At 34.3% G+C, this 17636-nt stretch overlaps 2 protein-coding genes across 2 annotated transcripts; one reads left to right on the top strand and one right to left on the bottom strand.

The window, feature by feature from the left end:
- Positions 1–78: 78 nt before the first annotated feature.
- Positions 79–2347, bottom strand: LOC108215338 (DNA-directed RNA polymerases II, IV and V subunit 3). Its single transcript, XM_017387796.2, has 3 exons — positions 1892–2347; positions 828–1065; positions 79–751 (listed from the first exon to the last, which is right to left on the bottom strand). The coding sequence occupies exons 1-3, from the start codon at positions 2329–2331 to the stop codon at positions 464–466; spliced, it is 966 nt and encodes a 321-aa protein (XP_017243285.1). The 5' UTR covers positions 2332–2347; the 3' UTR covers positions 79–463.
- Positions 2348–8487: 6140 nt separating this feature from the next.
- Positions 8488–17327, top strand: LOC108212879 (endoribonuclease Dicer homolog 2). The gene is made up of 21 exons (XM_017384593.2): positions 8488–8685; positions 8764–8877; positions 8962–9096; positions 9325–9409; positions 9581–9645; positions 9995–10135; positions 10253–10381; positions 10458–10587; positions 10714–10813; positions 11273–11468; positions 11566–11726; positions 11854–12072; positions 12152–12375; positions 12465–12739; positions 12830–13263; positions 13350–13453; positions 13770–13984; positions 14429–14638; positions 15348–15752; positions 16327–16605; positions 16699–17327. Exons 1-21 carry the CDS (start codon positions 8536–8538, stop codon positions 17104–17106), a joined length of 4179 nt encoding a protein of 1392 aa, XP_017240082.2. The 5' UTR covers positions 8488–8535; the 3' UTR covers positions 17107–17327.
- Positions 17328–17636: the final 309 nt, after the last annotated feature.

The following is a 17636-nucleotide window of genomic DNA, read 5'->3' as shown; positions in this document are numbered from 1 at the left end:
CTATTACTGTGAAAGCAAAAGCACACTCACATGGGGGCTTAATGTTCAATAATTTTTTCTTGAAAAAAATCTAGATTATGAGCTGTTAAACCGAATCAAACTCAGATGTAGAGTCCGAGGAAGGTAAGATGTACACTTATTTTCTTTCGGCTGGACATAAGATATAAAGAGCAGTAAATGTACGAAGATGAATTATTTTCGTGAAGATCTTAACATTTATTACAAACCGTTAATCAAGATGGCGAGTGGCGACATAGATAAAAAACTTTAAATAAAAGTTTAAATAAAAGAAAAATAGTTTGCCAAGGTAAATGTATTGGTTAACTCATAAAACAAGATAGTCACAGCATACCAAAAACTTAAGAAGTTCAGAATCAAGAAAAGGCTAAAATAACGAAGAGCAGAATCAGAAATCCATAAAATATCTCAGAATTGCCTACGATAGATAAATGTGAGAATTCCGTCACCAAGTAGGAACATCCTCTCCGCGCATATGTGCACCCAAATCCCCAAACTGTTCATCAGCTTCTGCAGTGTCATCTGATACGCGAACTGAATCAAGCTTTTGTTTCAAGACATCAATAGCATTCAGAACCAACTGCGAAGCTTTGAGTGCACCAGTGGTTTCAACAGTGAAGATAAAGCTGTCTTCCTTTGCATAGATTTCCACCAGTCCAGGCTTCCCCATTGCTTCTGCTTTTTTGATCACCTCGTCATCATAAGCGTACGCCTCTGGATCAACAATTTTCACCTGACAGCAGTAGAGAACAATGTTCTGATCAATTCAAGTAGACAAAAAATCAGAGGTTAAAAAATGAAAAACCAACCTGTTGGGTTTTATCATCAATTTCAAAGACTTTGGTTGGACTGCTATCAACGAAACCTTGTTTCTCTTCGAGTGTTAGGCTATCCATCATATTTTCATTGATATAGATGGCGGGTTCATACATGAAAGTAACGGTTGCAGCAGGCGACCACTTTGCGTGATCCTTCCCAATCCCTTTTCGGGCAATGGCCCTCAACTTCAGTTCTTGTCCTCGATTTAGCTTCACAATTACTATTCCCCTAAACAGTTCAAAAACTTGCAGGTATCAGCAAGTGTTTTAATCAAATTTATCATCATTTTACATGCATATCCTATATAAATTATAATTAAATGAAATCAGATTCATAATCAATTGCTGGAAAATAAATTAAACTTTAATCATTTGACAATAATCTACACTTAGGCACAGAACAAGGTAATCACAGTTCTGCAAGCAATCCCCTGTTAGACACAGGCCACTGGTTAAATTGCTACATTTGATGCGCGAAAAAACACAGTATAACAAGTGTTTCCCTTAGGTTTCAATTCTGTAGCCACAATTAAATGTCTTATAATCCGTGTCAATTGCTCGTACACAGATGAATTAATGAATGAATAACTAAGATTTAACAGCTTCCGCGATGTTCTACAGCAGAAAGTGACTAACAGGGGGATCTGGACTCATATCTTATGCTAACAAAAGAAGGGCTTACAGTAGAAAACGGGTATTATATCAAAGTGCCCACCATTCTCATCAATTCTCCTATCAAGTGACTACCCCATCTCCACCAGAATTCGTTTAAGTAACTATAATCACTACATATTTCACTCCGTTAAGTCTTGCAAAAATATTAATGAAAATGTTAACAAACAGATGATGTGTTTGCTACAATCTTTCTATATTTCCTCAAGTTCTCGTTTTATTTGTAATCCATGTGGCTCACACATCATCCGCCAATCAGGATTGTGTTAATCATTTTTCAAGATTTAACATAGGGATTCTAGTGGCTAAAATGAGTTCTTGTGAGGATCATATAAAATTTAAAAAATTCAACAAACAACTACACACAAAAAAAAGTGATTGACCTTTTCGGCTCAGAATCTCCGGGACCAGAGTAGCCAACAGGGACAACATTATGATCCGAAGGAATAAGATCATCACTCGTGACCTCCAAATGCTGCTCACCAACACACTTAACACTCAAATGCAGCTCCACAGAGCAAAATTCACACTCCCCATCACCATCACACGCATCACAATCACGCGACAAGCGCATGCTCATAGCGCGATCACTTGTCAGAGGAATAAGGCCAAGTCGGTGAGCGATGAACTCATCATTGAGCACACTTGTGTTAGCCTCTATTTCAACTAAGTCAATGGCAATGGTGGGCACTTCTGAGATCATTACTCTCCGCAGAGCATTGGCAATGCTTGCATCAGTGTCTCGAAGCTCGAATTTTGCATAGTCATTTTTAAGGTCTCTGATTTTGACAGTGGGAAATCTTTGGTATGAGGCTCTTTCCATTTTCTTGGTGCTTGAAGTTTCAGGGTTTAAGATGTGTAGATTTTATAAAGCCCTGCTGGGCAGACTCTTTGTATTCCGTTGGTTCATGTTAGATGAATTTTGTATAAACGTTTCAACTTTCCCGCCATGTAGCAAAATTCGTCCGTGTCCACTCGGTTTACACGTTTTGAGACTCTAATAACATAGTCGATATGTATTTTAAGGTGTATATAAAATGTAATTTTATAAATTATTTATTTTTATAAAAAATATTTAAACATTACTCTCTTCGTCTCATAAATTGTATACATATTAAAATTTAAATTTGTGTTCAGGAAACAAATTAAATAAACTGGAGAATTATATTTTCTTAAAACATTATGATACATGCCGAGCAATAAAATAATATATAAAATTAAATGTAACAAGAATAAAATAGATTCTATTAAGACATTTAGATTAATTTATAAAGTTGTATTTTATAAATAACATGCATATTTATGTTAACCCAACCCCTCAGTCCAACTGTCCAAGCCACGGTCAGCCCAAAATATAGGCAGTCAGCATTTTTGTTTTAACACGACGAGTGGTGTTGGATTCGATTTCAATGAATTGTCTTAAATTATGGATTTTAATGAATTATAAGTGATTTTGATTTTGTGCGGATTCTTATAAAATGTCGTTGAGTTTATATAAATTTTTTTGAAATTTAAGCATGATATTTTAAAATCTCATAAATTTTAATGGAATTTTTAAAAAATTTAAAATACAGCGAAGAATCCCACAAAAGTCATCATTTTATGAAATTCAAAAAAATCTACCAGCAGTTGAATATCATCAGATTTTAATTGATTTTAAACAATCTTAATTGAGTAACGTCAGATTTTTTTGAATTGAATAATTTTATATTATAAGATGATTAATAATAATAATAATAATATTAAGAATATTATTTGCTTAATAATTTTATAAATTATTATGAACATTCTTAATAAATTTCAGTTATTAATAAATTTCAGTTATAAAGCATATTATTCTATTAAAAATATTATTTTGATGATTATTATTTAATATAGGTTCTATATGGTTTCACGAAATTTTAAGTTCCCAAATAGCTTGTAATCCTAGTTTCATGAATTTTTAAGTTCTTATACAACTTCTAAGAACAGTATATTGATAATCAAACAAGACCGAAGTGTTAAATAAGGGAGAATCTGAAATTTGTCCTTGGGAATATTTTATTAAATATTCTTTTATAATAATTTAAATTTATATGTCTTACGTTCTAATATTTTTTAATCTGACTTAGAATCAAATTCGGGTCAACAACTGATAAAATATTCAAGATATGTAAGGTTTGGAGATTAATATTTTCTTTAATTTGAATTAATACTAAAAATATTAGATGAAAGTAGAATAAGATGACATATTATATGACCCACAAAATTATTTTAAATAACTATATAATAAAATATATATATCATGATTTTTTTTGATAATTGAAATATCAAATATTCACGATATTTTTTTTCAGAAATTTCAAATTCGGCATAACACTCTACTGCCGGTGGAGGAGGACAAGTCCATGGGCTCACAGCCCGTCGCATACCCAATTCGAATTTCTCTGGTACTCCGTCTTTAGTCATCTCCTGAATTTCATTCTCTTATAAACCCTAGAGTCTTCATTTCTAACAATTTTCATACATGATTTTTCGTGGTCGCTCTCACCATTTCAAGACGCTAAAATTGCACCTCTGAGAAACATATAACGCATATAATACAGCACGCGATGAACCAATGCATGCAATGCGATAAATAAATTTAATTTTTTTATATAGTTAAACATGGTTCTGTAAGATACACAACGCAACTACAACATTGAAGCTAGCTAACAACGTGCGAAAACATCGTACTGGTGGTCTGCGTTTGTTTCAGCTGCGGCTGTCGGAGGAATCGAGTGTTGTTTTTCCTGATCAGGTATTTATCTATTTGTGCGATAAATATATTTTGTTATTTGCTTTCTTATTATATCTTTGCGATTTGTCAAATTAGATTTTGTGTGGTTTTTGAATGATATAGGAGGCTGACTGTTGTTGAATTTCATGTATTTCTTTTTCTTTTGATTGAAATGTTGTCGATCGGGTTTGCTTGAATCAATTGGCTATCTTATTGCTGTGAAGGACACCGGAAAATGATTACCATATTATGGTAGGAAGGATATATAAGTAGTGTTGTTAAAGGCGCGCTTAATTGCGGGATTAATGACGCTTCGCGATTAGGCGCAAGATTTGTGACTCAAAAATGTGCATTTTAGCACGACTCTGAAATTGCTCAAAAGGCGCTAAGAATTGCAAAAAAGTCGCTCATATGGTTAAAAGGAGAAGAAACCCACTTTAGGTTTTATTGGCACTTTTATCATGTTCTTTATGATATTTGTTATGTTTGAATGTTAAGGTTATGTTTACTGTTACTAAGGATGAGCAGAAACCGAAATCGAACCAAAAACCGTACGAAACCGCACCAAATAAAAGCCGAACCGAATAAAAACCGCACTGATAATTTGTATTTGGTTTTCAAAAATATTAAAACCGAATACAAACCGAACCGAACCGCAATAATTTTAATATTTATTTATTTATTTTATATATTTAAATATAATATGTAACTTTATAAAATATATAATTATGTTTATATACATGCCAAACAGCTGCCAGTGCCAACTGCCAGTCATTTTTCACAGGTTCATGTGCAACAGCCTCTTTTATAGTCTGAAACTATATGAATTCTGAATTGTTGGGTTTAGTTATTGTAATCTGAATTCTTTAGTGCATTATGGATTCTATAGTTCTTATTTCCATGTTGGGTTGTTCTTATTTCTTGATTTTGGGATGTTGAGCCTGGGTGCTCTTATTGCTGGTCTCTTTTCTCGTTTGCTCATAGCTGAAATTGCAGAAAGAGCAATAAAACCCACAGTTTGTGGATAATACTATCCTGGAGGCTGGAGCAACAAAACTGTTTCACTGTATTGCTAAAATTTGATTCTCTATTTAGTTACATTTTATAAATATTTGGCCATGTGCATATACACTTGAACACTTTAAATTTGCTCGAATTCAGATGATTAGCTCAGAATTTAGTGGTGATGTGCCGCGGAAACATCAAAGGGACTTTCATGGTTTGATAACCGAACCGCACCATATAAAACCGAAACCGCTTTTATTATAAACCGAACCGCACCAATAGTGTTTGGTTTGGTTTCGATTTTAGAAACCACCTTTTGTGGTTCGGGTTGCGGTTTTAGGTGCAAACCGCACCAAACCGCAGCACATCCCTAACTGTTACTTGTTTGTTAAATCTCTGAGTATTTGTTTTGACCAAAAGGCGCGTGATTAATGGCGCTTTGCGCGTCGCGCCTTAAATCTGAGTCTTACGCTTTTAAAATATGCACCTTAATTAAACAACACTGTATAGAAGGATTAGTATAGTGTATTAGTTTGTTAAAATAACAGAGTTTGTGGTTCTGTAATTGATTTGCTAGTGGCACTTCATTGAGTTTGATGATTGGACTATTGGCATCTGCTAAATCGCTTGAAGATACTTGATATTTATTTACAGTATTGTCAATAATAATGCAAATTACAAGAGAAAGTAATTAGTACGACTACTAAAAACTGAAATAAACAATAATTAATAATTAGTTCATCATTTTTTTTTATAACCAAGAGACAAGAGTTATGCATGTGATGTGTGTAATTGACCAACCAGTTGTATTTACATGATTATTTTCTCTGCATTTGAGGAAATGAAGGATCGGTGTTGAATGAGTATGAAGTAATATATTCAGGTCTCGCAGTACATTGAGAACCCTGTAACCCAGTCATTTGCTCTATAGTGTCGTCGACAAATTCAATATGACTTGTTTTTTTTCTTTACAAGCAGGTCGATAAGCTCAGGCATCATACACACCGATATTGAGGTCGTTCATGGCGATACACGGGCCATGATATATATCGAGGTAAGCTGTGACTACTAATGTATGTGCTGCAATTGTTACTTCTCAAGAACTATAAAACCAATATTATAAATCACTTATGCCATCCTTATTATTCTCATTGTTAATGTCTTGTCATATAAAGACCATAAATATGCTGGCGATTCAAGAAATTTGTCTTCCATTCGAGTTTACAAAATCTTTGCTATTTTTTCATTGTTATATTTTCCATTTTTATATTTCTTTGTGAAAAGCTAACATTGTATAAAATTCTTATAAAACATGTTCTTACGGTGTAGTTACTTAGTAATATTAGTATACCAGTGCCAGTTATAATAAGGGAATCATTAATTGAGTATTTCTTTAGTCGTCCTTGTTTATGCGATAAAATTCAGATAGAATCATACTTGCAATTATATTTTTTAGTATTATGTATGAATAAAAAGGTTAAATGTTAAAATGTTGATCTCAACATTCGCGAATGGGGACACATGCATGAAAAATTGACACACTTTAGGGTGGATATATCTGTTGGAATATGTGATTTTTTTTTTTGTTAACTTGTGCCTTTAGTTTTGCCGTTGTATGTTTTACGGGTGAAGAACCTTTACCTCGGTCATATCCAGTATCACCTTTATTGAGTCTAAAACTTTTCTAATTATCACCTCTATTGATTGCATTTTATCACCGCACTTGTTGCCACAGTATTGGCCACCCAACTTCTAGAAAAATATGTAAGTTTTGCAGAAGTTGCTTCATTCGATCTTGGATTTTACATAATGTGATTTGCGACACACATTTAATGAATGCATTTTGGCCTTATTCGAGATTGGCAGTTCTAAACAACACTATTCCTCATTTAACGTACTATGCACTTACATCGACACGATCACATTCCATAGCGTAGTTTTTTTTAGACCTTTTTTTTCAAAGACTTAAGTTAGGCAAGAAAAGTTTATACATCTTGTATTTTGAACCATTCCACCTTAACACCGTGCTTTCGACTTTTATATAGCCTATTGGACATATGAAGGCCTTTACTCAGAGCTTATATCTTGTTATAAGTGTAAAGTTTGACCTAAGTTAATTATCGATTATTTAGGATAATTTTCACTTTTAATAATTGACCCTAATTTGGGGTAATTAAACTTGATAACGATCTTAGTAAAGGCCTTCATATGTCCAATAGGCTGAATAAAACTCGAAGGCACGACGTTAAGGTGCAATGCTTCAACATACAAGATGTATATTCTTGCCTAACTTAAGTCTTTGAAGAATTAAGGTTTATAAAATCTTTATATATTATAATATCTATCGTTATTAATATTTTTTTTGTCTTCGCTATATATATGGCTGTTAGTGTATGATTTTGACAGTGAGAAGAGGAGAGAGTAAGAGACGGAAGAGAAGGCATACAAGAAGTTTTGTTTGTGTTGATAAAGACTCTAATTCATGGCTATTCTGATGAACAAAACTGTATGTTTTTCTGATCTCACCATTTCAATATGTTTTTCATTTTGTTTAAATTATGTATATAATCAAGATAAATTTTATAAGTTTGTATTCAGGGGCGGATCTAGAAACAAAATCTTAGGGGGGAACCAAGCAAATTTTCGAAAAACACCTATATATTTTTAAATTTTTGGGGGGCACTTCTATAATTTTGTAAAATTTAGAATGGTGAAAAAATGTAAAAAAAATTTTAGGGGGGACACGTGTCCCCCGTGCCTCTTCCTAGATCCGCCCCTGTTTGTATTTATATATACTTGAACATGTGTCATATATGTATAGTTTGTTTCATGGTCGTGTATGTGTGTGTTTTCATTTTTATATAATTGATAATATATGTATCTTACATTCCACAAGGTTGATTATTCTGTTGTTAATTAAATCTTCATTGATTATAGTATTGTACACACAAGCATGCACAAACATTGTAATGTTCATATTGATTTGTATGTATTAATAAACATGTTTGTATCTTGCACTTGAAGGTCGGTGATTCTAAGGAGACGGTAAAAATGCCTCTGGTTGAATCTGCTAAGAAACTTCCCTTTGCTAGGAGGTATATACATGTATTATCTTCTTTGTAACTTGTGTGTGTTTTTTTTTTTTAAATTTGTTATTAAGGTATAGTAAAAATGGCATGGTGCTTTTAACATAAATAAATCGTGTTTATTGATGTGTTTTTGTTTTATGTTTATAGTTATCAACTGGATGCACTAAAAAAGGCAATGGAACAGAACACTATTGTGTATCTGGAAACTGGTTCTGGGAAAACCCTGATTGCTATCATGCTTCTGCGTAGCTATGCACACCTTTTGCGGAAACCATCGAGTTTTATCGCTGTCTTTCTGGTCCCCACTGTGGTTCTGGTTTCCCAAGTAAGTTAAAATTGTGGACTGATTTGCTTGAATTTTGTTATGTGTGATTTAATTAGTTTTACTATAAATTTTGAAAAGCAAGCTGAGGTTGTGAAAATGCACACGGATTTAAAAGCTGGAAAGTATTGGGGAGAGATGGGAGTGGATTATTGGAATGCTGCCGATTGGAAGAAGGAGCAGGGTGAATTCGAGGTTAGCATAAAATGTGTTTTATTTATTTTTATTTTTTTGAGAAAAAAATGAACAGTTTCAACCTACTCCTTTGTTGCGAACTAGGTTCTTGTGATGACACCACAAATATTGCTTGATGCCTTGAGGCACAGTTTTATAAAGCTTGAGAAGATAAGGATCCTAATATTTGATGAATGCCACCATGCTAGAGGCAAACACCCTTATGCTTGCATTATGAAGGTAAGTAAAAATGCAGTACTATCGGACTAAATTTGCAGTTACATGTTATAAAACAGGTGACTGACTTCCTTATATAAGAAGATTTTTCTATCATGGCACTCGCTTCTGTGGCCTATACCCAAAATTATGCCAATATCAACTCCATTATAACTCGTATCTATCTTTGTCTCTTTTATTTTTCATCACAAAAATAATATCTACCTTTGATTTCTCAATAATGCACCACAGGATATTTATCACCCTCAAAGGAAAACAATTAACTCGCAGCTTCCTAGGATATTAGGGATGACTGCTTCGCCTATCTACACTAAAGGTACGCAAGCACTGACTTTATATGCATATATATATATATATATATATATATATATATATTACTATTGAAGATAACTTCATTCACTGTCACTGAGCTTGGACAGCTCTAGAGGTATAACACTTGAACTATATACTTCTTTTTTTATTTATTTTACTTTATTCCCAACTTCAGGTTCAGAAAACGGAATAGATTACTGGAAGCAAATCCGTGACCTTGAGAACCTAATGAATTCAAAGGTCATATATATTTATTTTTCTGTTTTCTGCCTTTTGTTGTTTGTGGTTTGTCTTCATGTGTGTGTGTGTGTGAGTGTATGTGTGTTAGGACCTTCATGAATTTCGAGTAGCTATTGCATATAATACTGGTGCAGAAAGCTTCATTTACTTGAACCTTTTGTTATACTCATTTGCAGACAGAGTTGTTTTGAGTTTTTGTTTTCTCTTGTACCGTGGCTTGTCTGTGATATGTTATATTAGATAGATTGCACACTTTATGTGTTAAATAAAAGTTTGAGGCCTTAAGGTTTTTTTTCCCCGTTAAAATATGCATTGATCAAGTGACATATATGTTTCTCTTTTGGTACAGGTTTTTACTTGCAGTAGTGAGTCTGTGTTGGCAGGGTATATGGCAATGTCAACTCCGAAGCTCAAGATTTATAAAGATGTGGATAGTCTTTGCTTGTTACCCAAAAAAATAGCTAGTGAGTTAGAGAGTTTGCAAGAGAAGGTAGTTATTTTTGTTGTTGTTAGTAGTAAGTAGTAGTATTACGTTAATACTAAAAATTTATTATTACTATTTTTATCTTCGCTTCATGAGAATTGACTTGCAATATACTTCTACCAGTTCGAATGTGACATTGAAAAAGCAAGCATCGAGGAGTCCCGTAAAGAAACTACAAGGCAAAAATTATCTAAACTAAGTTTAACATTTTTCTTTTGTTTGAGGGAACTCGGACTTTGGCTGGCAATAAAGGTATTTGGCTGCATTTTCTTATTTTAAAATTATACTGTCCATGTTATATTAAGCAGCAATTTTATCATTGTACTAGGCGGCAGATTCTTACAAATCCCATGGAAGCGGGATGTTTGTATGGGAAAAACAGGATAAGTTTGGGGAGAGGATTATAACAGATTTTAGCTCAGAAGTATTTAAAGTTCTCTGTGGTTATATGCCTTCTGGTATGCTCCTTGTGCAAGAATCCAAGAACTAAGCTTTAGCAATTTTCTACACTATATCTACTCCGTGTCCTTGGTTAATTGTTACTAATTGTCACTAAATGTTTCCCTGTATCTTTTATTTATTAGAACCTGACTGGTCTGTATGGGATAATATTGAAGCAAATGTGATGAAGGGGTATCTATCAACAAAAGTTATTTGTCTCCTCGAATCTCTTCTTGAACGCAGGTTAGTTCGAAATACTTAGCTGTCTTGCTTGTTACATAAAACATTTTTCGTCAGAATTTAATATTTAATTCAGTTAAGGTTGTAACTGAAGTAAATACCTTTTGACAATCTACATTAAATACCTAAAATTCTAAAACAGTATTCCATGAGTATAAAAATCAGGATGTATTGTGATGCTATGCTGTTAAGCTTACAAAAGTTACCGTCTAATCGTACACATATTAGTCTAAGAGGAACAATTTGCTAAAGCATCTGGTATTTTTGTATGATAGTTCTTCAAAATGATTCTTTTTGGTAAGAAGATTGTTTGACTTTTTTGAATATCTTTGCCGATGGTGATCATACGAAAGTTGTACCGAAAGGTCTGAGTTTCCGGTAAAAGTGGTCTGAGTTTCCATCTGTGTGCACTAAATTTGTTAAATTGTACTTACTATCTTTCCTGTATGTTTATCCACACAGGGACTCAAAAGATTTGAGATGTATTGTTTTTGTAGAAAGGGTTATAACGGCCATCACACTTTGTCGCCTATTGGACGTTTTGCTTCCTAGCCTGAGTGGATGGAAAACAAAATATATAGCAGGCAGCAATACTCTTGTACAGTTACAGAGTAGGAAGACCCAAAATGAAATTATTGAAGAACTTCGTAAGGGCGCGGTATTAATTATGTGCTATGCATATGTAGATATCATACTTTTTGAAGAACAGTATATGCTTACTTAATCGTTTAATGCTCTACTGACAATATGTGCAGGCAAACATTATTGTTGCGACATCAGTTCTTGAAGAAGGGCTGGATGTTCAGAACTGCAATCTGGTTATACGATTTGACCTATCAAATACAGTGTGCAGTTTTATACAATCTCGAGGTCGGGCTAGGATGCAGAACTCAGAATTTCTGTTATTGGTGAAAAGGTGAAGTTTGTTTTATTTATATTGTATATTTATAATATTATAATATGCAAAGTGACAAGTTTGTGAACTTTGCCATACGAAGTTTGTGGTTTGTCTGAATGTTATTTACTTTTTGTCACAACTGCAGTGGCGACAATGCTACACTTTCTAGAGTAAAAACCTACCTTGCTAGCGGACAAGTAATGAGGCGGGAATCATTGCGACATGCTTCACTGCCTTGTCAGCCACCTGATACTGATATATATCAAGAAGCATTCTACCAGGTTGACTCTACAGGAGCTATTGTCACACTGACATCCTGTGTGCCTCTGATTTACTTCTATTGCTCTCGCCTACCTTCGGACGGGTTTGTCTTAAATAGTTAATTCATATTCACCTAGTATTATTATATTTTCCTACTTGATATTTCTTTTTGTACCATGTAGATACTTCAAGCCCTTGCCGAGATTTAAAATTTACAATGAGTTGCAGAAGTGCACATTATGTTTCCCCAAAGGTTGCCCATTACCTGAGGTAACTGTTCATGGAAATCTCAAAACACTGAAACAAATTGCATGTCTAGAAGCATGCAAAAAGTTGCATATAATGGGAGCCCTAACGAACAATCTTGTACCAGATATGGTGGAAGAAGAAAATGCTGAAGATATTGGTAATCACTTCTTTTTGTTTCATTGAAATCGTGTCTTATCTTTCCATGTCCATATGATCTTATTCATGATTTAAAACCGTAATGTGCAGGTCATCCGGAGTATGTCGATGAACAGGATATCTATGTTCCATCAGAACTTGTAGGTCAAGATCCTAACAATGGTGCAAAAATATACTACTGCTATCTGCTAGAGTTGGATAGAAAATTTAGCCATGATATTGCAGTTAATAATCTAATGCTTGCTGCTAGTCATGAGCTTAATATTGATGAAGACAGCAACTTGGCTTTTGAATTGGAGGTTGATCGAGGAAATTTATCAGTTCACATTAAATACGCTAGATCTATAAGTCTCACTTCTGAACAGGTACAATTATTTATCTTGTTGTATTGGTTTAACTACTCATTATAATCACAAGTCATCTATTTTGTTGATCTCCTATGGTTCTGTTGCTAGGTTCACATGTGCCGGCAGTTTCAAGTGAAAACTTTTAGGATTCTCTTTAGTAACAATTATAAAAAGTTGAACGAGACCTTTGATGTTTTTCACCAATGGAAAGACTCTACTGTTTACGACTATCTCCTACTCCCAACTACTGGCTCACAGCATTCACTGCTTATTGATTGGAGATGTATTGGTTCTGTTCTTTATAAAGGCAATAAAATATGCCATGATCGTGCACGGTGCCCTTTTCCTAAAGACGAATATAATATTGTGAAAACAAGAAACGATCTTGTCTGCAGGTGTGTTCTGGAGAATTCTTTGGTCTGCACTCCCCACAATGGTTATGTATACTACATAGTGGGAACATTATATGGCATGAACGGAAGTTCAGTATTGGACTTGAACGACGGAGAATCTATAACATACAAAGAATACTATGAGAAAAGGTTTGTTAAGTCCTTGTGTATTAACATATTGTTTGAGCCTCAATTCAGTATGGAGTAATTTATTCCTTTTGTCGTGAAAAAAACAGGCATGCCATCGACTTGCTATATGGGCGGGAACATTTTCTTAAGGGAAGACATGTATTTAGAGTACAAAATCACCATCACAAGTATAGAATGCAGAAGGAACAAGGTTAAAGTTTAAACTTTTATTACTTTTTTGGGGCCTAATGTACTGATAAGTGTGTGTGTGTCAAAGCCCTAAAACAGAGTAAAAAAAAAAGCCGGGTTTGTATACTTAATTTTGGCCCGTTTATATATTAATTTTCAAGCTGTTACACAGCCCTAATAGCGATCGATATTAGTGGTTCATTTTACGAATTAAACACTAGTAGTTCCATTTATTGGTATTTGCACGAAAGAGAAGTTTTTTTTAACTACTAAAACTTATTATATTCTACTCAATATTATACATGAAACTGTTTCTTTCTGACGATCTTTCTTTTCAGCTGTGGAACAAAGCAAAGCGTATGTGGAATTGCCTCCTGAACTTTGTTCCATTATCATGTCACCAATATCCGCGGCAACATTATACTCGTTTTCATTTGCCTCAGCGATCATGCATAGAATAGAGTCTTTGCTCATTGCTAGCAGTTTAAAAAAAATGCTGAGAGATTACTATTACCCAAATGTTACTGCTATAACTAAAATTCCAACGATCAAGGTAACTCTCTAACCTCATCAATCATTGTCCAAGGAATATGAAGCTTTTGATTCTGATATGATTATAAAAATATTTGTAGTGCTTATAATTGGCTAAGCGACAATGTCACTCTTCTGATTATTTTGGAAAATGCTTTATTATTTATGAATTTTGTAAATGTTTAGAAATCCATTGATATTTGGATCTAGGTAGATTTTTATATGCAGAAAATGCATAAGCCTTTAGATCCCAGTGAGACTGTCATCATTGAAGTACCAAATGTCCGGTGTAAACGGAGAGCATCTTTACATTTGCAAGATAGGATTACAGATGATTTTTGCAGAGAGAATTGGCAGCATCAGTGTCGTTTCATAATCACGACCTATCATGCAGAAGCAACTTTGAATTATCAGCTATGAACTATCCAAATTTTGATTTCTTTTTCTTTTCAACTCTTGGTTCCAGGTGTTGGAAGCTATTACCACCAAGAATTGCCGTGAAAACTTTAATTTGGAGTCACTGGAGGCTCTTGGAGATTCATTTCTGAAATATGCTGCCTGTCAGCATGTGTTTACAATGAACCAAAATACACATGAAGGAATTCTTAGTATTAAGAAAAATAGAATCATATCTAATGCTAACTTATGCAAGCTCGGGTGCAGCCGTAAACTCCCGGTATACTTCTTAAACCCTAAAAACTACACACATCAGAATGATGTTTCCATTTTATAAAATATTTTGCCTTTATTCTTTTTTGACCGGTAAACTATTGATTTTTCTTATCATCGATATATCCAACATATATAGCTCTATATAAAATAGTTAACATGTAGAACAATATACTGCAATTTTTACTTTTCTGTACTGGCAAAAGGGAGGAATGAACATCTTGCCAGTGTCTGTCCATCGTCTGAAATAAATCCACCTAAAGCCCTCCTATAAATCCATAGAACTAGTTTGCATGAGACAGTTTCGAATGTCTAATAGGAGGTCTATTCAGTGCTAGAACCAATGTGACACACAATGGAAGCTATGGTACATGCACCACAGAATGAATTGCTTATTGTTGTCTCTTTTGCTAGTCTTTTGAATGAATTTCTAAATATATCCCACCTAAAGCCCTCCTATGATCCCATGGTTTGAAGCTCCCTCTTGGTACACACGGGGTAATGAAAGCCAACGGGACAAACACTTCATTAGTGCCACTTACTTTCCTCATTCCGGATGGTACAAGGCGACTTGTTTTGTATATTACGATGAGCTATCCTTGTTCTGTTACCAGTCACTATTACATTAATTGCTTTAGTATATTATCCCCTTTTCTAACTTTAACATATCGCTACTGTTTTATCTGTACTAATTAACTTACTGTTAAATGTATCAGGGTTTAATACATAATGAACCCTTTGATCCCAAGATGTGGATTATTCCTGGTGACCAAAAAGAGGCTTTTCATGAAGTACAACTGTCTACCGGGACTAAAGTATTTACTAAAGGAATACAAAAAGTAAAAAGTAAGGTTGTAGCTGATGTTGTCGAGGCATTGATTGGTGTATTCCTCAGCTATGGCGGTGAAGGTGCAGCATTATCATTCATGAATTGGCTTGGTATTGAGGTCAATTTATTGAATATACCATATAAGAGGAGCTTTCCAGCAAATCCAGAAAAGCTCCTTAATGTTAGCTATCTTGAGTCAATACTTAATTATTCTTTTAAAGATGCTTCATTACTTGTTGAAGCATTAACACATGGTTCGTTCATGCTCCCTGAAATTCCTCAGTGTTATCAGGTACCAATTGTTTCCATTATTTTTTTTTTTGTTTTCAGTTTAAACTTTTATCACTTATACTGAATATGGCTTCCAATCTAGCTCAAATAAACATAGATTACTATAATTCCATGCTCACTGGTTCCAGGCTGTATAGTATATGTCTAAGTACATGATAATTGATGAATGATTAAATTTCTTGTTAGATTTATGATGATTACAGCAGCCAACATAAATGTACGTATCCAGAATGCTTTCCATGTGATGATTTGTTTAGCCTTGGAATCACTCTGTAAGATTGTTATGTTATCAGTTCTGCGTTAATTTTCTTTGTTTGATGGAAGGGGAAATATATCGTGTTTCTTTGAGTAGTTAAGCTGCCTACAAGGCTACAGTGCCAAGTGAATTTTTATTTTTGGGTGGCATGAAGTGTACTTTTCACATGGAGGATGATATATGTCCGGGGAATGAAATGTGTTATGCGTCGCGTAAAGAATATACAGCAATTAATTGGACGCGGTGCTTCCATTTTGATATATGAACTCATATTTAAATCTGAATTTGATAATTATTTTTCTTTCTTTTGCATCCACAGCGTCTTGAGTTTCTTGGAGATTCTGTACTGGATTATCTCATTACTCTGCATCTATACAATAAATATCCTGGAATTACGCCTGGATTGCTAACTGATCTGAGGTCAGCTTCGGTGAACAATGATTGTTATTCCCTATCTGCGGTTAAGGTTGGATTGCAGAAACACATTCTCCACACCTCGGAAAAACTTCAAGAGAAAATAGCATCCTCTATTCAGACTTTAGATCCTTTGTTGATGCGTTCAACATTTGGATGGGGGTCTGAGAACTCTCTTCCTAAGGTTAGTGTTTCATTTTTGACTGATTGTTGTATTTATACTCTTCTCGTGAATGAAAACAATTAAGATAGGGATTCTCTTGGGCATTTGGTACAGGTTCTTGGAGATGTGATAGAATCTCTGGCAGGAGCAATCTTCGTTGATTCGGGTTACAGAAAGGATGTTGTATTCAAGAGCATACGACCACTTTTGGAACCCTTGGTTTCTCCTGAAACACTCAAGCTTCAACCAGTAAGAGAATTACATCAGTTGTGCCAAAAGGAGCGCTATCTGTTGAAAAAGCCTTTTGTGTCATGTAATGATGGTGTGGCAGCTGTTACAGTCGAGGTCGAAGCAAATGGAGTCATACACACAGAGTCATGCACTGCTTCTAACAAGGCTGAAGCCAAAAAACTTGCTTTCAAAGCTGTTTTGAAGTCGTTAAAAGAGAGCATGTCCACCGGACCTCACCCTACTCCTCTCCTCTCCTCTCCCAAAGGTGAAAAGAGAAACGAAGAAAAATGACAAAGCCTTTATACATTAGTTTTAGGATGGTAATTGTTGTAAAATAGACATTAGATATTTAGAAAAGTACGTACTCACCTAAGTTAGGTGCGTACAAGGTATATACAGGGGAGATTTATTAAATTTAGAAATTAGATCAAATAATTACAAAATTGTCATTAATTTGTACTGCGTACTTAGGCAAGTTACCTAAGTACGTACTTGGGAGCATTTTCCCTATTCAAAGGAACCATAATCTTGGTTACTATCGTTTTTGTTCTTTAATTATGATCACGAGCCTACTAATTGTGCTTGTTTATTAGCCTGTTTATTGAGTCGAATTATCTGGCCCAAGTTCGCCTCATTTGCAGAAAGTTAAAATTGTGTTCAAGTTCGACTCATTTGCAACCCGATTGCTAACTCCCCAGTCCACACACATGTGAATCTTGTTCCATAGAGAAAGGAGAATGAAGATTCAGATGCATGTCTCCATTTATAACATTCGAATCCAGTGATTGCAATCGTCTTTTGTCAACTGAGATCTTTTCGAA

The sequence above is a fragment of the Daucus carota genome, chromosome 3, assembly GCF_001625215.2.
Source record: "Daucus carota subsp. sativus chromosome 3, DH1 v3.0, whole genome shotgun sequence".
Taxonomy (NCBI): domain Eukaryota; kingdom Viridiplantae; phylum Streptophyta; class Magnoliopsida; order Apiales; family Apiaceae; genus Daucus; species Daucus carota.
Note: the sequence above shows the minus strand (reverse complement) of the source record. Positions and strands in the feature narration are given on the sequence as shown.